Source organism: Sparus aurata, chromosome 5 (assembly GCF_900880675.1).
Source record: "Sparus aurata chromosome 5, fSpaAur1.1, whole genome shotgun sequence".
NCBI classification, from domain to species: domain Eukaryota; kingdom Metazoa; phylum Chordata; class Actinopteri; order Spariformes; family Sparidae; genus Sparus; species Sparus aurata.
Window position 1 is genome coordinate 7,355,079 of NC_044191.1, and position 25,478 is coordinate 7,380,556.

At 39.8% G+C, this 25,478-nt stretch overlaps 2 protein-coding genes across 3 annotated transcripts in view; one reads left to right on the forward strand and one right to left on the reverse strand.

Annotated features, from left to right (window-relative positions):
- LOC115581455 (transmembrane protein 132D) overlaps positions 1-2,549 on the forward strand; it is a 37,839-nt gene extending 35,290 nt beyond the window's left edge. The window contains exon 9 of the mRNA XM_030416533.1: positions 34-2,549. Coding sequence (XP_030272393.1) covers positions 34-1,359 — 1,326 coding nt within the window. The 3' untranslated portion in view covers positions 1,360-2,549. The remainder of the gene's footprint in view (positions 1-33) is intronic.
- On the reverse strand, positions 2,509-25,448 carry glt1d1 (glycosyltransferase 1 domain containing 1). 2 transcript variants are annotated; one of them, XM_030416537.1, is made up of 12 exons: positions 24,840-25,448; positions 24,098-24,249; positions 23,835-23,940; positions 21,814-21,865; positions 20,521-20,557; positions 19,880-19,936; positions 11,395-11,493; positions 10,613-10,662; positions 7,678-7,721; positions 7,070-7,190; positions 6,429-6,527; positions 2,509-3,103 (listed from the first exon to the last, which is right to left on the reverse strand). In XM_030416537.1, the coding sequence occupies exons 1-12, from the start codon at positions 24,905-24,907 to the stop codon at positions 2,957-2,959; spliced, it is 1,032 nt and encodes a 343-aa protein (XP_030272397.1). In that variant the 5' UTR covers positions 24,908-25,448; the 3' UTR covers positions 2,509-2,956. The 2 variants fall into 2 exon arrangements, with proteins under 2 accessions (XP_030272397.1, XP_030272396.1); XM_030416536.1 differs by having other exon boundaries at positions 7,070-7,253.
- Positions 25,449-25,478: the final 30 nt, after the last annotated feature.

Below are 25,478 nucleotides of genomic sequence, written 5' to 3' on the forward strand. Positions count from 1 at the left end.
AGTCACAATATCTCCTATTTTCTGTTCTTTTAGGAAGCTTTGGTGAGTGCCTGGGTGATGTTCAGTGATGGAAATCAGACGCCTCTTGACATTTATGATCCTACTTACTACCGATTGACGGTGACATCTCTAGATCAGGGGGTGGTGTCAGTGCAGGGCACGCCTCCAACTGTGGTGGCAGAGGGTGAAGGCGAGGGAGTCCTGGTCAGAGTTGAGATGTCCATCTGTGAGGCCTGCCAAAAGTCCAAACGCAAAAGCACTGTGGCTGTGGGCAACGGCAACCTCAAGGTCAAGTTTCAGGTGAACAGCAGGCGCTCAGGTGGAAATACTAGCAGCAACAACAACAGCACTGTCAGCGACAAGGAAAGTGGCAATGATAGGAATGATGGGGATGAGGTGGACAGCGAGAGGAAACGAAGAAGGCCATCCCAGGATCCTCTAGTGCGCAGCTCAACCTCTGATAAAGAGGAGAGTGCCGTACAAAAGATCACAACCACAATCAAATCTACACAATGGACCTTCTTGACCAGTGGGACCCTTGGAGGTGTAGGTAAGACCGACAATTCAGGAAACCCCAGCAACCCTACAAGTGTGGTGAATATCAGCATGATGAGCCCCCCTAGTGACAAGCAAAGCAAAGCATATGGCTCAGACAATATGATTGTGGAGGATATGAGCAGTGTTAGCTTTACTAGCACTGTAAAGGCCCCTGGGAACCTGGTAAACTATAATAACTTCCCCACCAAGGTGGGAGTACCTGGGCAGGAGACGGAGACAGAAATTGGCAGTGAAGACATGTTGGCCCACCGACAGCTCACTGACTTGGAGATTGGCATGTACGCTCTGTTGGGTGTCTTTTGCCTGGCCATTCTGGTTTTTCTGGTTAACTGTATCACATATGTTGTTAAGTTCAGGCACAAGAAGCCTCCCTCTCATGGCCAGGAGCCCACAGGACACAGACATGACTGGGTATGGCTTGGCACGGATGCCGAGCTGGTGATGAGCGTGCCAGGCAGTCCTGTCCAGCAAGGCCCCCAGACTACAACCACTGTCATAGACATTGGGCCTGACAAGTCTGTCTCTCTGACCAGAAGGCCCAGCTGCCTGGCCTCTGTCACAGACTCTCCCGTCAGCTGCGTGGGCCCCCACAGGAGCAAAGCTATGCACAGTGAGTCCGTCCACTCGCCCACAAGCAAGAGAAAGAGGGTCCAGTTCACCACCTTCTCCACCATGGAACGCCATCATTCACCACATCTCCCACCCAGGGAGAACGGCCATGGCATCCACTGGGTTGGGAAGCAGGACAGTTGCGAGGAGGAACCCCAAGTGCCCATGACAGAGCCAGGGGAAGAGTTATAATGCAAATATAACAGACTTCAGATGTACAGTTGATGTGGCTTTGATCACCTCAATGCCTTTGTTAACTCTAACAACTGTCTAGAATATGTGATTTTGGAATTGCCCTCTACATTTCATTACCTATCAAGGCCTTTTACATGTACATGTGCTGTATATTATTGTTAATATCAGACTGTGGAGGTGTGCAGTAATGTTTAAGATGGTTGACCAGAAGGACTTTTATTTACACAATGTTTAAAGCCACCAAATGTTAATGCTGCATGTGAACGTCTACTTCTCTAAGGTTTTGCACTCACATGCTGGTATATATCATACACAGACACACAGAAAAAGTATCCCAAATAAAAATGACAGTATATTGATTACCAGTAATCATTCTGACAGATATGGGTTTCACCAAAAATGTGGCTTTAATTAAATATAATTCGAACTGAAATGGGTGTTTCAATTATGTATTATTAAAGACCCTTTGTAAATTTAAGTTGATCTTATTTTCATTTTTGTTTTTTTTCATTAAAATACAATGATCGTAAAAATTGCCTGTCACTTGATTTTCTACAAGTTTTTACTAGAGCCATATGCAGGTCAGAAACTGATGTTGTGTAATGCTCAGTTTCACAATGGCATAAAAAACAAGTCAAATCTTCATGTTCATCTTCAACTTCAAACATTCATGTTTTTCTCACTGGCTGGCCCCAAAATCAGCCACCGTAAGTACAAATTACAAGAACCTTTTGTGCTTTTCCTTTGCTGGAAACATGCAACCCAACCATTGCACTTCATCAAAAATGAATGAAGTGGTGTACAGACTGCAAGTAAAAGACTTATTTCAGCAAAAGTACATTGGACTGCACAAATCGAGATTAAATGGCACTTTCAGTTTTCTGTATGACAAATAAACATGTTTTCTTAATAGAGGGACCGATATTTTTAAAACTCATACATTTTCAGACATGGCAGTGTCTGAAGGACACAAAGAGAAATAAAAAGGACACCAGCTGCATTTGGTTGGACACAAGCATGCAGGAACTTGTGATGCATTTATTGTGAAACAGTTCCAAACCCTGACTGAGATTAGAATTGTTGTATTGATATTGAAATGTTTTCTTCACTGGAAGGGCAGTATATCATGTTTTATCTACCAAGGGGACATTCAAGAAGGCACATTTGCAGCTTTTTTTTTTTTTTTTCTTACATGTGGAATGCAACAGTCTATTCAGATTAAAACAACAACCAGCATTGTAATCCCTTTTTTTTAATCCAAATGAATAAACAGAGAATCGATCTTTCTATATTTTTACTACACCATAAATAACAGTACATCGTCATTGTAAATACATAAAAGATATTATTTAGAAAGACAACCAACCACTTCTATATTAGATCTTTGGTTTAAAGTGATCTGCAGCATACATAGGATAAAACAGGATTAATTGCACTAACACCTTTGAGGTGCAATTTCTTAATGTACTGAGTATAAAGACATCTGTGATATTTGTATCTATGTTAGGATAAAACAGCAGTGTAATGCCCTGTTCTCTGTCGCTGAAGTTCCTGAGAAAGTATTAAGATTGGGGCTGAAGCTGTCTCCTCCCGCTCAGAGCAGAGTGTCCACCAGCCGCTGGTACGTTTCTCTTTCCTGTTTCAGGCCGTGATGCTCTTCCACGTAGAGTTTTCCATTCCTCACCACTCTCTCTCTCAGCTCATGATCTGACAACAGCCTCTGAGATTGACGTACAAATTCCTGGCGATGATAAAGGCAAACATTTAATTTACTGCCAAATGCTCACCATTGAAGTCGCCTGGAGATATATTTTTTTTAAAGCATAAAAGATAATCCAAGGCACGAGAACAGAACCCAGATAAAAAGGCTGTGTGCTGATTAGGAAATACTCTAAAAATGTCTGCATATTGCCAAAGGAAGGAGATATTTGCAGCTCCGGCTCCAAATACGGCAATAGCTGCCACCTCTCACTTATAAAGAAAGAAAAGCAAGAAGTGACTGCCACTGCTTACTGCTACAACGATACTACCACAACAACTGTCACGGGGACATGGGGAGGAGAAGATGAGGATGAAAATCAAAGCTATCGCTTAGCACTGAATGAGATGTGTTGCACCCACACATCATCCTGAATCCCAGTTTCGCATGTGTTGGCCCAGCAAACAGAGGAAAGTCTCCAACATAAATGAAGTTAAAGTGTCTTAAAGTGTCCCTGCAACATTGCAGCCAACATTTACTGCAGTAAAGAGCAAAAGGACAGACGGGGTACACCAAGTTTTAGCCACTACTAGTCAGCATATAAAGAGATGTGGATATGTCTGAAGAGGCACTTGGTAGGAAACTGCTCTTCTGCGTGACTATATGAGAGCTACAAATCCTAAGCAACAGGATTAAAGCTCAACTTATGAACAGTGTGCTTATAATCATTGCACTGCTGGTGCAATTTATAGAGGCGGGCAGAAAGTGCTGTTCTTTTTTCTTTAAAGCTTTCAAGTACTTCTGTTTCTCTGGACACATTTCTTGATACCTATACTTCCCATGCAATTACTTTGAAAGATTAAAGAACCAGAAGCACTGTCAATCAAAAAAATAAGAGATGATTTTCAAAGCATGCGTAACAGTGTGATCCACTTCAGCAAAAGTTAAAGGCCAACAGACTCACACTCACTGCCTGGCTGAGGTTGTGGCTTATCCAGGCCAAGTTGCTGCAACCATCTGTGAGAGCATCCTCCTGGCAGATCAGCTGAGCACACGTGACCCGGGCAACCCATGGAGAGGACTTATCTCTATAACAACATCACGCTAGAGCATAGTGTCTTGACTGGTTAGTGCTCAGGTCCTCTGTCATCTGGCCTTAACATATGCTATTCTCCTCATAGATCAAAGCCATAGGCACTGTTTGAACTATAAATTTGGGACTTAAAATAAAAAGAGAAAACTAAAGTGAAACAGAGGCTTTGGTTGAAAATTCATAACCAGGAGACCAATAAGTATCTCGACAGGGGATACGGTGGAACCGAACTGCAAAACACGACAATAAACTAGATACAGATCGAGCTATATCATGTAAATATGTATATACGTCGATTCGATTCTATTTTCTTTCCTTTTTAATTATATTGTCTATTACATATTGTCTATTTTGCTACTGCTCTTGTTCTTGTAATATTCTGCTGCTGCAACAAACAAATTTCCCCGTCTGCGGGACATTAAAGGATTTCTGATTCTGATTCTCAATCTAAAAGCTGTCTGGAGATGAGCCGAGAAGAGTATTATCTCCCAAAAAATGATGCTGTCTACTGAAAAAGAAATCATATCTTAATTTTCACATATCTGTAAATCAAGTCAACAGTCTGATTTCCAAGTATAGACCTAAACAATATAACCTATAACGCAAGTCCCCTAACTGTCCTTAACAGAGGTGGGACAGTACTTTACTTTAAAATACTTTGTTACTTTAAGTCAGTAGATTTTTTTAGGTATCTGTACTTTACCTACGCGTTGTTTTCTCAAACAACTTTTTACTTTACTTTACCTACATTTGAGCACAAGTATCTGTACTTTCTAACACTTACATTTTCAAAACAAGCTCATTACTTTAGTTTTGATGCATTGAATTGAATAATTCTGAAGGGAATTATCTCTTTGCACGGCGCCTTCACAACATCACAGGACTTTTTTAAAAAAAATCAGTGCATATCACGCACCGCTGATGTAACGAGACAAAATGACATTAAGGAGAGGGAGACTTGAGTGGGGAGAAAGGGTGCCGCCATCTACCTAGATTTTCTGATTTTCACACTTGCTGTGCTCAGGACACATTTATTTGACATCCTACGAATGAGACTCGACAATCAACTTTCTTTGCGGTGCATGTAGGAAAAGCTTGGACAGATCCTACTGATTGTACCCTTAAGTTTAATAGTGAATTATATTCATATGACTTGAGGTTCAGTTAGCTTTGCACAGAAATGGCTAGTAAATACTTAGATAAGTTTTACTTTTATACTTCGAATACATTAAAAAGTATCTGTACTCTAGGAAAGAATGTGCAGTAAGTACTTTTGCCACCTGTGGTCTTCACTGATTATGCTGTAAACTGTAAACAGTCTTTTGTTTGCTACTACTGGACAGTGATACATGGATCGATTGGACCAGTAAGGTAAAAAAAGTAAAAAAAAAAAAAAAGAATGATTAATAGTGGATGGGCTTTGGGTGTATGAAAAAATACATCATTAACGAGGAAAATATTACTTTACCTGCAGCGGCTGCTAAACTGCAGAAAAGATAAGTGTGTCTTCTGTTGCTGCGTATTTACCCAAAAGGCACAGCAGCTTAACTTACTGATTATTTAAATCTCCAACATGCCTTCAGTTACATGTCCAGGTAACTGAGGTCACACATACAGTCCAGGTTCATACAGTGACATTGTTTTGAGTAAAGAAGTCCGTCAGAGTTTTCTAAAAAGATATTTATTTCCGACGTTTCACTCTGTTTCCTTTCAAAGGTTACCACTGTCAGTCACATAATTAGTTTGCCTTACTTTTTTAGAGCACTATCATACTGTAAAATATCAGTTCTGTTCCTTTTTGGCCACAGCCACGAGGGGATTCAGTGAACCCCCAGAGCCTACGCAAACTGCACCTGTGACTGAGCTGTATTGAACATCTGACTGAATAACTCTCATGGAAGCTGCACTTTCTTGCATTCAGCTATGTGTTGCATCACTGTGGGGAAATGCGGTATCTTCGCTCTGTCCCTCAGGGCTGCATCTATTGATTCTAATCTAAGCACCTGAGGAAATACCAGCCCCTTTTTATATATTTTTACCTGCTCAGATGGGACTAATGAGGAGAATTTCAAATACAAAGTTTTATACATTTATGAAAAGTCTTCCTACTCAGACAAATCTGAGTCAGGAAGCGGACATCTTGAGAGAGTGCTTCAAAAGTACTTATCAAGTACTAAGTACTAATGTGGTCATTTGAGGCAATGGGAGTTGCTACACTGTCAGTGTTAGGTCTTAAAACATATGGTCACCTGCTCAATGTTTGTCTTTATATACCTGAGGAGACGAGTACAGCAGGCCAGTGAACTCATGCTGCACTATGGCTGCATTTCCTGGAATGTCCCTGGCCAACACGGGCACCCCGAGATCCATGGCCTGTTGGAGAAGAGAGATTAAACAGTAAAAAAGACAAAAGTTACTCACTCCTTCTATTTTTATTAAGCACCTTGAAAATTGTACAGCTTGGCTCTTCTGCTCTTTGGTGCCTTATTTCACTTACAGAATTAACAATCATTATCAGATAACACCTTCAGCAGGTTGCTGAGTGAAACATGCTAACACACTAATCAGACTTTAAGCCTATTGTGGATTGTCTTAAACGATGGTCTTTAAAAGAGATTAAGTGGATTTGCAGGTTTTGCTCACTCAGGAAAGGGAAGATTGGAGTCAAGCAATTAATTTGGGTAATTGTCCCTGAAGTGGTCCGATAACATTATAGCTGAGTGAGAAACAGTGAGATAAGGACTCCTGTAAATATTCACAGGGCTTGAACTTTTAAAGGGCTTTGGGTGGCAAATTCTCTATAAATAAAATACTTATTACCAAAATAAAATTCTGCACCACATTCTGCATGAGCTATAAAAAGACACAGCTGAGTTAACAGCTGAATTGTTACCCATGAGCCCGAAGATGTTTACCTCCAAGATGGCTGCTGACATGCCCTCTGAGACAGAGCAGTTGAGAACAGCGAAGCACCTTTTCATGGCAGCGTGAAGCTCCTGTTGGCTCCTCTCCTGGGCCAAGTAGACCCCTGCTGTTCTGCAGGAGCAGTGGCAGAGTTCAGTTCTGCGTGACTCAGGGCTCACAGAGGCGTGAATGATGCTAAAGGGCAGTGACAAGCTCAGGGCAGGAAACACGGCCCGCTATGTGTGACATGCACAGAGCGTCCAGGTAACGAAAGAGGGCATCTTCCTGCCGCAAAGATCTTTGTTGTGGTAAAGGCCCTTGGCGATAAACTGAAGGATCGGCTAAGACTTAAGAGTGTGAGGGCAGATACAAAAATAAAGAACATCTTGGCCCCCCCCTCAGAATTTCATTCTGTTCACATTATATCAAGAGACACGTGAATTACATTTGCTTAGATAATTCTTGTGCCATGTAGGATGAATAGAAGGAAAAGCAGTCTTCAGATTTCTCTGAAGAAAATATTGAGTGAAATATTGCCAGATCTGAAATTGTGTTTATGATATGAGATGTGTAACTGATGAAAAAGAAAGAAGAAAAGAAAAAGAAAAAGAAGTCTTACCTTTGAACAACAGCTTCCACTTCAACAGTGAGCACAGGATCAATCTAAGTCAGACACATTACAAAAACAAGTAAAAGCCATTTTCTGACTGTTAAAAGCTCTGTTTTTATCAAGGATGCCAGCAATGACTTAATCGGGAGGATATAATACACAATGACACAATTAATAGTTTCTATCATGAGCAAATCATTCACTCAAAATCCTGTATTTTCAGAGATTGGGGTCAGGGTTGGGTGGGTGGTCGGCCAATCTGATTAATTGCAATGTGGGATTTGCGTGCATTAGCCTGCCCACAGTCAAAGTCAAAGCATAGCAATTTAGGTCAAAGATGCCGCCAAGCAAGCTGCTACTTTATTCTCTCTAATTTTATAGCTGAAAGAATTTCTAAATGCAATCTGCTGTAAAGCATGTATATATTAAAATCAAAGAATATAAACTGAGAACAGTTTTGGAACACAGTCTAATCTGGGATTTAGCAGACACTGTAAAACCAGCAGGGGATAGATCATGATAAACACTGTATTACAACAAACACATGATTTAAGCACTGATTCTCTACTGTCCCATGGTGAATCCACTGGAAACCTTTGGGACATACGTGACCAGTAAGAAGGGGAAGGCAGTCATTAATGCTTTCATTCTTTTTATTCATTTTTATTCTATCTGTCATACATTTCCTGTTTTGTGATAACTGTGTTTTTTCCTTTGACATATTTTCTTAATATTAATCAGCAAATATCTAGTGCAAAAGCTTGCAAACATTCAAAATCTAACATTACATTTTTTAGGAACAAGTTTAATAATGCAGATTATGCTGCACAACGTACAGTTACGGAGGAGTGAAATGTGTTATTGCTGACAAACTGACCTGAATTTTCCCCTTAATGACAGATGCTGTGAAGCCACAGTGCTTATCACATGAATGAAGAAGCTGTGGATTTACAGTTCGTCATGACTCTCTGAGTAATGTCTCATTTTAGTATTCTGTTCGTATTCTGTAAATTTACTGTTACTTCATTTAAATTATCAATAATATTCACCAGGATCTGGTGGTCAAAATAATAATATATGGCTTTCCATTTCTCAGATAAACAAACAAACAGGCTTTCACGGTGATTCAGGGGTGTCGAGATGAATCATACGTCTCCGCTTCCACCGAAACCATTTCATCAAACAACAAAGCCGAGCAGAGCAAGAAGCGACAGTAAGAGCGTGTATAAGTTCCTGGCCATGTCTAACTGAGTTGTTTCAGAGAAAGACTAAAGCAGAACATACCTTTTGCCTGACACCACTGTTTGAAAGAAAGAACAGGCACTAAAATACTGTAAACTCATGTCACATCAAAGCAAGTTGTGGAGGGGAAGACAAGATGAAGACAAACAGAGAGACAAATAAATGAGGGACACATTGGAGAAGAAGAACAGTTGTGAGAGAAGTGAAGCTGCTGCTGTTGGCAGGATTATGAGTTATATCTGCAGTATGTAGCAGACAGAAACCGATCACTTAAAGAACTATGATAATGAACATATAAACTATCCCTCCTCTGATTTGACTGTCATGCTGAATTACTTGATTTATGAATATGGTAAATTGTGGCATATTTAAAGAGTTCAGTGATTTTGTTATTCCAATTGTTAGACTTACATGAAGCCACAGAGCCTGTACACTGTATGTAAAGTTCAAGGAACAGCACCCAAAAAAAAAATTGAAATCGGCCATTATCTACTCACCCCCATGTGGATGGAAAGATAAGTGGTACAGAAACATGTTTGGAACTTCACAGCAAAACAGTGTAGCAGCATTCTCCTTCAAGAACTAAGGTAGCAAGGGACTTGATTGAAAAACAGAAAAATACAGAAAAAAACCACAGAAAATACAGCTCATCAAGTGTAATCCACGTCTCTAAAAGCCCCAAGATCCCAAATTGATTTGAGAGGACCATTTACACCCCTGATGCACGGTCAAGCACGTGCACCCACTTCAGAGGAGTGAGGGCTAACGGTTTTGGCTTAGCAGCTACAGCGGCGGTTTTGGCTGAAAATAGGGTATAAATGATGTGCTCTCAAATTAAGTTGGGATCTCAGTGCTTCATGCGACTTTGAATATTCTGGACGAGCTATATGGTGCAGTAACTGCTACACTAATAACGCACATGCTGTCTGAATAGGGTGCACGAGTTAAAGTACGCATCAAGGAAGTTAATAACATTACTCTAAATCAATTAGAGCTCTCCGGCTTCCTGAGACTTGGATTAAGCTGGACGAGCTGTATGGAGCCATTCTATGTTTTGTTAGGTTGTCTTTTCAATATTCTAAAACAAGTCCCCAGCTACTTCAGTTGTTTAGGAGAATGCTGCAATGCTGTTTTGCTAAGAAGCTCCAGAAATGTTTTGCGGGCTGTAAAACTTCACCTGACTTTCCATTAGCATGAGGATGAGTCAATCATGACAGAATTTTCACTTTTAAGCGAACAGTCGCTTCAACATCTTCTGGAATGATGCACAAGACAGGCACATGATGCTGTGTGACAGGGTTATAAATGGCTCTGGCTGTAATTTACACCAACGCTCCTCCAGTAATCTGTCCATCCATGTGTATAAAATGAGGCTGCTCTGCACAGGTCACTAATCAAAGGCAAGTGCTACTCTGGAGTGGGCAATACATTAGTATATCAAGCAGTCAGCCAGACAGATACAGAAAGAAACAGGATCACTGCTGCTGCTGCTGACCCTCGCCCTGTTTGCAGACAGACCATTTCCTCCCAGCCTTAATTCCAGCTAAACAGCTAAAGCCAGTATCTCTGCTACAACCAATTAGAGGCCACTTGAATTCCAAGGGATGGTTTCTCTACAATTTCAACAGCACGGAGGGTCTCTAAACAGTGGGAGACACATGGCAGCTATGAAACGAAATTTGTGTAATGAGTGTGGCCTTACCTTTGGACCAATAATGACCAACACATTCTGTGAATCCTTACAATGCCACTCTGAAAGTAAAAAAATCACAATAGTTGGACAAAATTGAACAGCAGCAGATTCACAAAAGCAGGGAGACTTGTTACTTGCTTAGTGCACTGTATATATTTTTTCAAGCATGTGGATAGTACAGTTTAATTCGAAGATGTACCAGATTAGATCCACACATCTTCTATCTGGATTAAAAATTAATATACAGTTTGACGCCCTCTAGTGCTGTCTTATTACCATAACTGTGTGCTATCAAAGTCACATAAAACAACGGGCCACTGACGTGATGCCACTGATCTGTGGCATGTCTCACAGCTAAATGTATGGATACACATTAGAAGTGTATAGCATATACAGTGCATATATGATCGACATCACTAAAATAAAGGCAAGACCGGACCAGGAAAAAATGCCTTTGTAGGGCCAACATGAGATGTCAGTAGAATATTGTTGAACTCTCACATAAATTTTCAATTAGCTAAAACTCAACCGCAGAGATCTAACTTCATTTCTAATTCATGATGACATTACCATTCCCTCTACCACAGGGTAAAACAGAAGTACAATCACAAAGGGTTTGTAAATTGGGGGTTTACCTCTCACAAAGGTTTTAAAGGCTGAAAAACATGCTAGCAACAGACACCTCTTCTCTTCTAGCTGGCCAAATTGCAGCATTACTTAAGTATGTTAATTGCATGATTACCAGTATATACTTAAAATAGATAGATTCTAAACAAGTTTAGATGGTTTACCTGAAAAAACCTCCACCAGATAGAGGGGATCCTTGACTCTTCTGAGGCCACAGACCAACAGGAAGACACGCAGTTCATCCACATACTCACTGCTTACACCTGGAGAGAAGCCAGACACACAGAAAGACAGCAGCACAATATCAAAACACTGCATAATGAACGTCCCAAGTACATCAGCAGATAATGAAAGCAATACATCACCCAAGGTCATGAGGAAAATAAGACAGGAGTGACTAATGTGCTCACCCAATTCTCTGATCACAGTTGTAACACTCAGCAGGGAAAAAGGCTGTTAAAAACATTGGAAGGTTGCAGCCTAATCAGTGTGTAAAACAGCATCACAACTACAGAGTCTGAGTGTTCGGATGACAATTTATTCAGTGACTGGCCTCAGATTAAAATGAGCTCACCTAACATCATGCTGACAACATCAAACATATCGAGAACCTTGCTTTAATTGTGGCTGTGCCACTAAATTGGCTCATCCAATTTTCAGGATCAATCTAGATATTAGTCAAAAACTCACACTCACAAAAATAATCAAAGATCTTTTGTGAAGACTGATGAGAGTGGTGCATTTTGATCAGTGCTCCATCAGGCTTTAGCGATCCAGCTGTTGCCCGCATCTTCAATCCTGAAGCGAATGCTCTGTTTTTTCCCTCTTCTTTTCTCTTAGCTTCTAGTTTAAGTATGCTAAGCAGTGTTGTAAAGGGAACCCTTAAGCCATACCTGAATAAATGGGAAGAGATCGCGTTAAAATATTACTTTGGTGAAAGTGAAAAATCACCTGTTATGAATACTACTTGAGTAAAAGTCTTAAAATACCTGATACTAAATGTACTTGCAAATGTAACATCATGTAACTTTTTACCTTACAGTAACAGCTTCAATTTGATGGTAGTGTCTTGTAATAGAGTGAATGGTGTCTCTGTCTCAGCCACTCCGCCCATCAACACTTGTTAGTGCACTATGACACTTCAGTGAAAGGGTAAGATCATAGCGTTACGTACATGTTTACTTCAAGGTTTCAAGACATAACATAGTTATAACGTAATGAGTTTTGTTAGAAGTTAGCACCTACATTGTATCTGACAAATTGTTTCAGACCTGGGTTTTGTATTCATGACAGTGGTTTTAACCTCAGAAATTGTGGGGGGCACCAAATCACATAAAATACCAATTTCTACATGATGTTTTAAGTTTCAAAAGTACAAGTAAAAGTAAATTATATTTATATCTACATATGTACAGTATACACTGTAGGCTACATGTCGACCGCAGGCCTGGCTGATTCATGATGCAATATTCAGCATTTTTCTGGCTGATCAGTGTTTTGTTTTGTTTTTTTAACTCTAATTGCAGATTAAAAAAATGCATGTAAGGATGCACTTGGCTCTGATGCAGCATGTAATCTGCAAAGCAACTAGTAACTAAAGTTATCAAATAAATGTAGTAGAGAAAAAGTACAATATTTGCCTTCAAAATGTAGTGTATTGGAAGTATAATGGAAAATGGAAATAATCAATGTCATGATTTGCTTTTTCGCATCAAACACACCTGAGGCTGATGGGAATGCCATTGGCTTTGTAGGGATTCAGTCATTACCCAAACTCAAGAGCAAATTGAGATTATGACCTTATGATGGCACCAGATAAAACATTTTGGGATCAGCAAATCATAATTTATCCATGAATGTCAAATCAATTGGCAACCCATCAAACAGGCCAGTCAAGACATTTTATTTAGAACCACAAATGTCAACCTCATGGTGGTGTTACACGAAAAGTTAAGGGATCATCAGATTCATTAGAATACTTCATCTGGGAACCATGAATGTCTGAATGTTTTACCAATTAACTGAATAAGTTAAAATTTTGACCTGTTGGTAGCACTATAAAAAACAGTTTTGGGATCACTGATGTCAGTAGGTTTGATCCTCTGGGGACCATGAATATCTTTGCAAAGTTCGGGTGGATTGCCAGAAAAAAACTTTAAAACTGTAATCAATTTTAAAGCCATAACGCTCAGTAATATTTTTTTTATAACGTCTGAGAAAGCAGTCTTGTTTTTAGGTCAAAGTGACACTTTAAGTCAAGGTCTGCTGGCTAATTAGATAAATGTTGATCTTCACCAAAACAAGCAGGTGTAAAGGGACATTTAACATAAGAGGGTTGCCCAAAAATTAGAAAATACATTTTTAATTCTTGTTCTTAATGTTTGACCCAAATGACCCAAAAGGATAGTCTAAATCGAAAATAGAGTTGAGATAGTTCTGCTGGCGGTGGTTTTATCGAAAAATGCAGTGATTTTAATTGAAATATAACATAAGCCCATGTTGAAATGTATTTTGAAAAATGCCAAACTGAGAAACAAATAGGACGGGCACTCAGAGACAGCAGCAGTCCATCAAGGCCAATAGCCCACCTTTCAAGATATGTGAATATGCAAGCACAGCCAAAAATGACTGGATAATACGGATAGGTATTTTGAGTAAATTCAATGTTTGAGAACTCACATTAAATTATTATTGACTAGTTGCAAAAACATGAATAGATAAATGAATAAAATAATGTAATAACATGATCTGCTACATGATCTGAGTACCTGAGCCAAGCCAAAATGTGGGTCGGGGTTAGGGTTAGCAGCATGTTAGCAACACGTCTTGCACACCAGTGTCAGTAGTATGTTGTTTACACATACTACCTGTATGTTGTATGTTGTCAACACTTCACAGAACACCCCTCATATTTCAGCACTTTTTACAAACATTTTCTCTACCTTTGTAAGTATTTGTTCGCTGCGATGGTAGTTTGTACTTCAGCTTTTAAAACACCATCAGCTACTGGAAGCCTTCTTCTTCCAAAAAGCTTAACGTCAACATACCTCCTGTCACCGTTGGCTGGTTCCTCTGCTAGCACCTGAGGTGATGACAGATTGGCTGTCATCTACCTCCTCTGTTTCCTTATGGTGCCTCATGCACAACTGTTGAATCATTTAACTAGTTTTTTCACGATATCCAAGTTTAACATTACATTGTTTGCACTCATTTCATTAAATTTTACAAGAAACTTCTAAACATCCGTCTTATACCCAGAGATGGCAAAAGTACACACATTCTTTACTCAAGTAAAAGTACAGATACAGATAAACATGGACTCTTGTAAAAGCAGAAGCACTGATTCAACTTATTTACTTAAGTAAAAGTAATAAAGCTCATTCTATGAAATGTACTCTAAGTATAAAAGTGTCCCCCTGAAGGACATTTAATGGCCATTTCTAAGCAAAGCTAACTGAGCCTCATGCCATATTAATATAAATTCAAAGACTATTAAACTTAAAGGTAGAATTAGAACGATTTGGCCGATTTGGCTGTTTGTGAAATCACTGCAAAGTCGGTTGATTGTCGAGTCTCATATCCAGGATGTCAAATACCAACATTTTAGGTTTGTAAAGCACAGCACAAAGGATTAAAATAAGAAAATACAGGCAGAGGGCTGCAGGGTCTCTACAGATAGAAGACATTAAGACACCCTTTTTCCCCCATTCCAGTCTCCCTCCCTCTCTGCTTCTGTCTTATTATGTTTTTTACCTGGTTTTCTCTTGCTTTGTCTGGCCTGCGTGATATGGTATGATGTTGGGAAGGCAGAGTGTAATGCAAAAAAACCCCCAAAAAACGACTACCCTCAAATGCAGTAAAACTAAAGTATCCGGCCTGTTTTGAAAATGTAAGGGGTAAATGTAGGGAGTCAGTTGCCAGAAAAAACAACACTCATGTACAGATACCTGAAAAAACTACATTAGTACAGTCACAAAGTATTTGTACTTCCAATCTCCGTGTGGGCTACCCCAAAGGATGTGTGATATGGAACAGACAATTGCCCTATCAATGTCAAGAAAATAAAAAAATATATATTCTGTATCCGCCCTGTGATTCAGAACAGAATTTAATGGGCTCTTCCATGGCCCATGCTACACACTTCCCATAAGTATCACGAGACTGGGCCAGTAGTTTTTTCCCAGACTGCAGACAGTCAGAAAAAATACAAATAAAAATACAACCAGAAATAAACCAAAGTGAAAACCTCAATCTCCTTGGTGGAGGTTTCCAGACAGACACAAGCACGTGCTTAAAGCGCAGTGACATACAAGTGAAATCCCCTGCTGCCAGATAAGACCAGATCAGGAGGCTGAGGCAGCTCTTTTAATGCTATTAAAGAGCATCTTAAATTGACGCCGTGGAGTCGGGTACTGACCCTGATCCTAAGGAGCCAACTGTCAAAAAAGCTCTGTATCTGCGGGATGTATCGAACTTCCTTGCATTGATCCTCAGCATGAGAAAGCGAAAGGAAGCAAACATGTCACTACCTCACTACACGATCCAGGAAAATAATGGAGGGAAGCAGGACCCATACCAGAGCACAGAACTGTCAAAATGAACGAGAAATTCACGGAAGAAAAAAACCTAAGTCATCTTTCCTCGGGGGAGAAAAACAAATTGTACAAATCATTTGTTGTGCCAGCAGCAATCTTTTCTCCCTCGCTCTCTGCAGTTCTGTGAGTTCTATGCAAAACACATTTTTGTTTGCTTGCCTTTGATTTCAGGAGGGCATTCTGAACAATCCCCTAATGCTTTAATCAGATTGTGTGCGCATGCGCGTGTGTATATGTGTGTGCATGGATATGGGAGCCCACATCTATCTGAACAGCTGCGATTAATGTGTTGAGTGATGCAGGGTGACAGCGGGAACAGATAAAGTGTACAAAATCATGACAGCATTGTGGTAAAATAATGTAACTTAGAAAATCAGTGATACTAACACACCTAGACAGACATATATTAGGTACATTACAATTAAGTCTCAATGTTGCAAAGGTTTAATAATCAACCTTCCTACTGCACATGTGAGGTTTTAAAGCAGCCGTAATGTTCCACAAAAGAAAATTGGTAGTGCACAAATTGCAGGTGATTGTCTTTAATTTCTGCCACTGGGGGTCTCACAAACAGAACAATACAAAGAAAAACAAAGCTGCCGCTCAGCTGCTCAAGGCCAACAATATAAAAAGGAGAGGGGAGAAAGAGTGAGTAATTGTGGAGTTTAATGAGAGGCTGCCCCGAATTCAAACACACATACATTAGCTGCAAGCAGTTGCTTGCAAACATACAGCTCAAGGGCAATAAATGGCTTGAGATCGCTCAGCAGCTGGATTCACTGAAGATGCTAATGTAGCTGATATTCGCTTGATTAGTTTATATGTTTGTCACAGAAATGAACTTTTGACTTTTGGGTTCCAGGGGGAACTTATCAGGCTTCATTCACAAAAAGTCCATGACCATATCTGATAGTGTAGTGTACATATAGGAGGGATGGGGATAGAAATGCAAATGGAACATGGCACTGCTGGTAATTCGCACTCGAACGTCGTGCATAGTTGTCATTTGAAAAATTGACTGCGGATTTTCCCTCCCGCCACGCGACATTTTCGCATTGTGTTGGTGGGCATTGGCTTTTAACACGGGTACACAAGTAACAGGAATAAACACAAATTATCCTGTGGTCAAACTTATCTTGTTGGTGATGAACACACCATTAAACAACCACAACTGCTGATGAAAATCTATTTGAAGTGACTCAGGCAAGAATGTGTGTTGACAAGCTAACGTTTCAGTATCATCTATGCTATGTTTAGTCTTGTACGCCAACTTCCTTTCTCCCTCTCTGACCTTTTCCTGGATGCTATAGCAACATTTGGAATTATGCAAGTACACAACTCAACAAAATAGATAATAAGTCTCAGCGCTTTTGAACATTTTAATGCAGAAATCTTAGAAAATGTATCTGCCTGTGACCTAACACTTGGGGGTGGGCCTACCTATACTCAAGCACAACACTAAAAATAACTAAGGCTGGAAAAATACACAGTATACACTGGAAAATGCATCGTTTTTGTGCATGAGTAGAGGCTACAAAATGTTTACCTTTATTTCTTGGTTTCAATACAGAAACAGCAGTCTGAAAGCTCATACATAATGACCAAAGAAGATGAGGCAGTATTCAACTATGACATACCCCCCATGGCCCAAACACTGCTCCCTCATCATGTTCCTACACTGTAAGATGATTCTAGGCATTGTACTTGACATCTCACCTTGCCTCATCTCACCTCTTCCATTTTTAAAATCATGGCTTTATACACAGACTTCACTGAAAGATTCCTGTGTAAATTATTCAATAATCATGATATTCTTTGAGGAGCGAGTAACTGGACAAGGTAACAACAGCCCCTTTGCCTGTTTCTCATCATCCTTCAGTGATTCAAAGCATCTCTGTTTACTCCATACTGCTGTTCCTCATGTATCCAGCTAACACTACCACACAAGGGCACACAGCAGGGCCCAAAACAACCTACACCGAGGGGTTTTCATAGACTGATAGCTTCTGGATCCCAGTGCTGTAGTCTGTGCCTCTGAACGGTTCATGACGCCCAAAGGATAACAGAGACGAACGCAAGGTAGGAGGGCTAGCTCTGCCTCTTTTATGTTCACAGGTGGGGGTCTTTTTAAAGTGTGCCCCTGCAATGCTGGGCCACACGAAATACATTTATTCCCGAAACTCAAACCTCCGTACACTGTCATTAACCTAGCCTACATACAATGCACTAGTAATGATTTATTTATGTCACACCAGAATGCCAATCCTGCAGGGGTCACTTCAGACATGTTGTTTTTTTCCTCAAGCACAACAGTGCAGTCTGAAGCGGCTTGTCGAGCTTCAAAAGGAGGCTGTGTAACATCTGATCTTTTCGACGGCAGAAAGCCAAGAGCACCCAGTAAAAACTAAAAAAACACCTTTATGACAACTGAAAAGGTAACACAACAAATTTTACACATTAAAGGTCCTATCCGCAGAAAAAGACTCAATCCCAATTTGTCAGTAACTGACACCAAAAACGTGCTGCTTCGGCTGTGATGCAATAACCTCTCAGACAAAACGTCCCGCTCACAACACTATCTGATTGGTAATACATCAATTAATGGCAATAAACAGTAAAATAATATGAATCTGCAAAAAAATGTATCAAATAAATTTAATGGAAAGGAAGTATAAAGTAGAAGAAATACTCAAGTAAAGAACCTCACAATGTAACTTAAGAACAGTACCTGAGTAAATCTTACTTCATTACATCACTAGTTTCATTATTTACTGCAAATAAATATTGGGTCCTAATGTTGGTTGACCGTCTTGCTGACTTCTAATAATCGGTATCGACCCTGAAAAAGCCGTATCGGTCGACACTAATTAAATTGAATGGTTTGGGAGATTTGTGGCTTAAGTCTGCCTATGGAGAAATGAATAGGATATTGTTTTGAATTGGCATCTAATTATTTAAAGGTCAGATATTATGGTCATTTCTGCTTCTTGACATGGTTCCTTGATGTCTAAATGGGATGTTAGTAACCTGCTTTGATGGAAAAAAGCTGAGGGATTGAGCACAGCAGGGTTCTTGAAACACCAGTTTCACACTAATGACAGATGTAGTATTTCAACAAAAGAAAATGGAAAAAAAAGACACTTGCCCGTTTTCAACAAATCTTTTCAGCCATTTAGATTTCAGAGTTTATGAGGTTGAGTGAAACAAACTGACGGATAGCAGAGGTCACGATAGAGACTTTAAGCACAGTTTTTAGTCACATATCCATTTTAGTACAAACATTTATCTTTCAGTCAGGTAGAGTGCCTTTGAAGCTTCAGAAGGAAAATCGCTTGGCACTTGGAGGGTGTTAATTTTGGACACTGACATGCATCCATAATGAAAGATCAATTTTTTTTTTTACCCAGCCCTAAACACAGATAGCAATATTACTTGTCACTTCATTTATATATACACTCTGCCTTGCAGGTTGCATTCACTCATCCTTATTTCATAAAAACACAGGTAAAAATCAAGAGCATGCGTGGACTTATTACCTCTCTTTCAAACGTAAATACATTCTTTTCTTACTGATATTAAATACATTTGTTCCACATCTTGAAAAATGACTCAGACAAATTAACACCATCAGACAGCAAACATGAGTCGGATTTCAGCGCTTTCATCACATCTGAGGAAAACCACAACAGCAGTGACTCCTATTTCAAGTATAACAAATGTAGAAGTGACTGTGGGCAATTAGTATTACTTGCACTGATTGTGAAGCGTTGTGACAAATGGCCCCAGGCTGGAGAGCTATTAATCAGCTGCTGCTCTCTGCTCTCGACTGTGCTCTCTATGAGCACTAATGTACCTGGGATGGACATCATCTTGCAATGTCCAATTTAAAGTCCAGGCTCTTTGTGGAGGGGATGCCCAAAGCAACAGTGCATATTTACTGGACTAGTCACATGGAAGGTGAAGACTATAGGTGAACATTGCATCCAGCACCTGATATAGTTTGAGACATAGCCTTAACAGCTAAAATCAAAACAAACTGAAGCAGTAACAGTACCTGAACTCTTCAAGAATTCAGCCCAGCAGAATTTCTCTGTCACTTCTGTGTGGATACCTTTAAAATAAAAAAAATACAAAATAAAGCCATAGTGTTCTTGGTCAAGCTCGAGTAGTCTTGTCTGAACTTTGTTGATTACTTGACACATTCAAAATTATTTGATTAGTGAGTATATATCACTTCCTTTATTCTTCATTAAACACATTTATAATAGACACATAGATTAGTGTTTGTATGAAAAATCAATATGAATTTGTATGCGATATAGATTTAATGTATTCTACAAACATTATTTTGTGGGGTCCATGTTAAAAGCACTCGAGTGTGATCCCTCTCTGGTGACAAGCATAAAAAATAAGCTTTCAGTTGACTGGGTTCAGCCATGCAGCTAACCAAGGCTTCTCCTCTAATCTGTGAGGGGACACTATTTGCCAAACAAGGCTACTGGTGGGAAACAACACGGAAGAGTGATTTGGGCTGTCCTACATGGCACTGTGGCCAATGGCAAGAGCAAATACAACTCTGTACTGCAGACAGCATGATAATGGAGGAAAAAATGTCAAAGCTGATTAATGCAGCACTTCAATAGCGAGGCAGGGATGCACAGCATCAGATGAGGATGTTCATCCTGCAGAGCTTACCTTGGGGCTGCACATAGATTTTTCTGCTCTGGGACAGCTTTATGGGAAAAAAAAAACAATGGTCTCTGGTTAAACCAAATACCAACACATGAACACAGAATTGATTAAAAATCAGTCAGTAATGACTTAAGTGAGGGGTTTTCAGAAGTCACATGTGATTAATAGTTACTGTGCTTCTTTACCAGTTACGTTTCGTATTGCTTTCCCTTTGTGAGTCTGTGTTTGTGTGTGTCATCATAGTAAAATGTGGTACTGGAGAAACTTATTTTAAAAGAAACTGCTACAGAAGCTTTTTGCCAGGTGTTTACATATTATGTGATTTTTGTGCAATATACAGTTACAAAGCTATACAGGTGTGTAGTTGAGTTCAAAGATGGGTACTGTGTGCACATGTAATAGTGTAGTGATGGTTACTGGGTACACATATAATAGTGTAGTTATTACTACTGATTACACATGTAATAATGCAGTAATGTCTACTATGTAGTCATAGGCCAGAACATGTTGCCAAGTGTCCCAGCTGGTTTGATCCCATCACAAGATGGTCTCTAGTTCTCATTATGTCAGACAATAGAAAGTCAATTACCCTATTTTGTCTCCAAACATATTTAAAAATACAAACTTTAAAAAAAGTCATGAAAGCAGTTGCTCAGATAATGGGGTACTACAAAATAAATCAGAAGGGATGAAAAGGAAATTGACTGGATGTTATCACACTGGATCCATCCTCTAAGTGTGTTTTCTGTCACAATAAAAAGCGTGGTGATGCCTCTCAGTGCCTGTCCCTTCTGCCTGCTGTCAGCACTAAATGGCAGAGATAAAGCATGCCACTCGCCTCAATCTGCAGCCTGCGGCGGGAATCTAATCTGAAAATAAAACACGGTCATATTGTTTTAATGCCAAACTATTACGAGACAGGGCAGGATATTGTGTTTGTATAGTAAAAGCCCTTTTGCTACATTTATTCAAGCTGTCAGGCCACGCTGTCTGTAAAAAGCGAACAAAAAAAACATTTGCTCTCTTCATTAGTAGCTTTGTGAATGGGACAATATTTTGTTTAGGTTGAAATATTACTTCTTATGACAGTTGCTAACCTTTAGTGGGGACTGGGAGTGCAGCATAGCAGCCAGTTATGAACACACTGATGAACCAGCAATCAGGCTAATACCCATTAGATACAGACTTGCACATGCAAGAATAAAGTCATCAGGGCTCATCAAATATAAAATGCTACAGTTAGTCTTTTAAAATGCATATATCTCTATATAATAATGTACAGAAATATAACTTTACCAAGCATAACTCTGCCTCTTCTTTCAGCTTGTCAGTAAATGCAACCGCAAATCTGAAAAAGACAAAAAAAAAACCCAATTAATTGTCACCCCTGTAAAAGCTGTTTGAATAAGACAATTTGTCACTGCTAACAGCAAGTTTTGACCTTTAAAATATTCTTTTTTTTTTTTTTTTGCCTTTATGGCTTTATTGACAGTACAGCTGAAGAGGGTGACAGGAAACCGGGTGAAAGAGAGGGGTAGTGACACGCAGCAAAGGGACCCAGCCCGGGTCCACTGCAGAGCCTCAGCACATGGGACGCCCGCTCTACCAACTGAGCTAAACAGCGCCCCAAGTTTTGACCTTTAACAAGCAACAACAATTTTGACAACACTAGAGGAAAAAGCAGAGTTAACCACACTAAAACACAGCTACAATACAAGTCTCCAGGCTGAGACAGAGTTGTGAGAGCAGAACAACATTTGGGTTTGAAGGCAAAGTATTTAAGGGTGAATATTCCAAGAATACAAAGAGAAAAACAAAGGGAATTTGGAACAGTGCCGGGATATTAATACGTGCATGTGTGAGCGTGCATTATTAAATAGGCCAACAGGCTCAGAGTGGTTACTGAATTTCATGATCAAGGTCTGAGTTTGAAGGCACTAACAGTGGGAGGTGAGTGGATTCAGATGTTTGAAGTCAAGAAATCTCATGGATTTCCCCTGTTCTCCCAGAAGGCAATTATGCCCATAGATTCATGAGAAGGATGTCTGACTATCTATTTTCAATATAATGATAACAGAGTCACCAGGGTTTGACACCAGCACACAGGACAACATATTGATAAGCCTGTGTGCAAAATGTTGACCTAGGAAAGGAAGAAAAAAACACTCAACCTGTACAGCTGGGGTTGGCTTGTATGCATTCAGTCTCATTCTTTCATGCCAGTACTCTAGGATCATAGATAGATAAAACTCTAGTTATCATGATACAAATGCTTTGCAACAAATTAAAATTTAGAATTGTGATGTAATCCTTCTATCTACAACAATACTAGAACAAATGCGATTACTACGTTTAAGGCAAAATCTGCATTCATTTATGGCAATATCCCATTTGTTTACATTCGTCACAAATGTTACAGCAGGTATGATTTGAGCTTGCAAAGCTACATGAGATATGTTAGTATGTCCTGAACTGAAAATCCCAGTGCAAATCAGAGGTTGTCTTATGTACTTTAATTTTTTTTATCTGAAAAAATTTGAATTGACAGGTGTAAATGGCCACAGTTACTTCCTGTTTGCACTTCAGGGTGGTAACGTCTGCAGAAAACCTCTATAAAAGGAAGTGAGTAAAACATGCTGTGATACATGCTCACAGACCAGAACTTCAACAGATCTCTCTCATGGCAGATAACCTTGTGAGGTCAAAAGCTCCAGCAACACTTGTATTATTGTAAATTGTATTACTAGACTGCAGTATTTCAGCTTGGGCCTTCACCAGGGTTATCATGAATCAAATTAAAAACAACATTTAGATAAGGTAGGTGTGACAACACAAAAAAGTAAATAGTAAAGCAAAACACAGAGAAGACAACCAATCATGTTGGTTATTTATGTGGTCATTGGACTTCAGGAATCATTGTCAAAGACTGACAGAGGAGTGAGGGGAGTGTCCAGTAAAGGACATGGATGATGCTATGTTCTATTTTTAATAGATATTTGTAGTGTGTTGACTTCTATGTTTTGTATCTTTTCTATCTTTAAGCCATTACAAGCTGCAGTTTGTAATGGCTTGAGTGGTTGCATACTAGACTATTTCATCTTGTTTCCTGAATCTGAACAAAATATTAACCTTAGTTCATTTGGTCAAAACACATAAATAATGGCAGTGATAAAGAACCCTTTCCCTCACAAAAAAATGTGCTTAGAAAAGGTGTACAGTCTGTGTGATGTGCTAAGTCAAGGAGTAAACATTGTGTACTCAGTTTGGAGCTATTTGGAAAACAGTGGGTTAACGGGTTAGTTTTTCAACAACATCACCTGGCTTTCAGCAGCACCTGCTCCATAACCACACGCTTCTGCTCAACTTTCACATCTTCATTTATGTCTGTTCCACCAAAGATAATGCCGAAGGGTACTTGGACGCCTGGTGTAAAGGTTAGGCACAAAACAGAATAGTGTTGACATTTGCTCCTGTGAGACGGATCTAAGTGTACTTATATGTTAACTATTATTCTGATAAACACAATGGAATGAAGGTATGGAGACAAGTAAACAGATCATGTAACAGCGTGGATGTTTACCTAAAAGAAGCCTGCCTGCTCTGAACAGATGAATAGCCAGCGCACCCTCAAATGGAGGATTTCGAGATACAAGACCTGCCACCTCAGCAGGGGACTGAAACTCTGCAGCATCTCTGAGCTCACAAGTGTGTCCTGCTGATTCAATGTGGGACCTACAATAAAACAAATATACAACTATGATTGGCTGGAGGGAAGACATGATGGTAACAGCAAGATAAATTGAACTATGTCTCAAAATTATTTGGTTTTATTAATCAAGTGTTTCACTGGTTATTGAGCATCACCTCCCTCAATCATGTTACAGCTGATTTAAAGCCAACGTACAGTAGAGAGTTCACAGGAACTTTATTTTCATGTAGCCATGTTTAGTAGTTAACTACAGTGCTACTGCCTCACATAGCGTCACTGTAGAAATCATGTTCATTGATAGAATGTAAAATAAATAATTAAGTACATGTACTCGAGTGCTATACTAATAACGAGAATCCAAAGCCTTCAGATATAATGGTAACACATTGACAGGTAACCTTATGGTGCACAATGGGTACTGTTGCTGTCATACCTCAAGTACATGTTGGGGATAATACTATTTTTAATGCAGTACTTTTACTTGAGAGTTGCCTACTTTCACAATGTTATGTTCACAAAGGTTATTAGCATTTGAACTACTTATTCTACTGCTAATGACTACCGTTAGCAACAGCTGTTGTAGCTAGCTACACTTAACGACAGTTTCAGTTACCTTATCCTCTCAGCTGTAGTGTGGTTCCCAGTTTGGGGACTAAGACAGGCAAGAAAGAGTAATTTCATTTCTTTAGTACAGGCTCTTGCGGGCTAACCTGTTAGAATGTACACATTAAAACAACAAAAGCAGAGGGGATAATGCAGCAAGCTGTGGCTCTGTGTGCCGTTTGAGTAGGCTCGCTATCCTCAACACCTATCACATTTCCTGAAACTCATGATTACACCCAGAGCTAGATGTGAGCACCATACGGCTAGCTCATTAGCTGGCAACGCTATGGGCAACGTACCCACGCTTGACATGTTTACAAGTCCGTCTCCTATTTGATCCCCCGGAAACACATGACGGTAGCACATACTGTACAGGCTCTGTTGACCCGTTTCAGTATGTAGTTTAATTTTTGGACCGAGACAACACAACACAAAACCCCAAGCCAGATCGTGACACGACTGACAGCACTAGAATCAGCGGTTACCAAAAAAAAAGAAAAGAAAAAACAACCACGCAACGACTTCCCTTTCTCGGTGTAACAAGGTTTGCACAAACGGAAGTAACTTCCAAATCACACGGATAAGGCTGATCGCGTTGCTTCAGTGGACACGTCCGGTCCGGTTCACCTACAGATCGTCTCCACAGCTA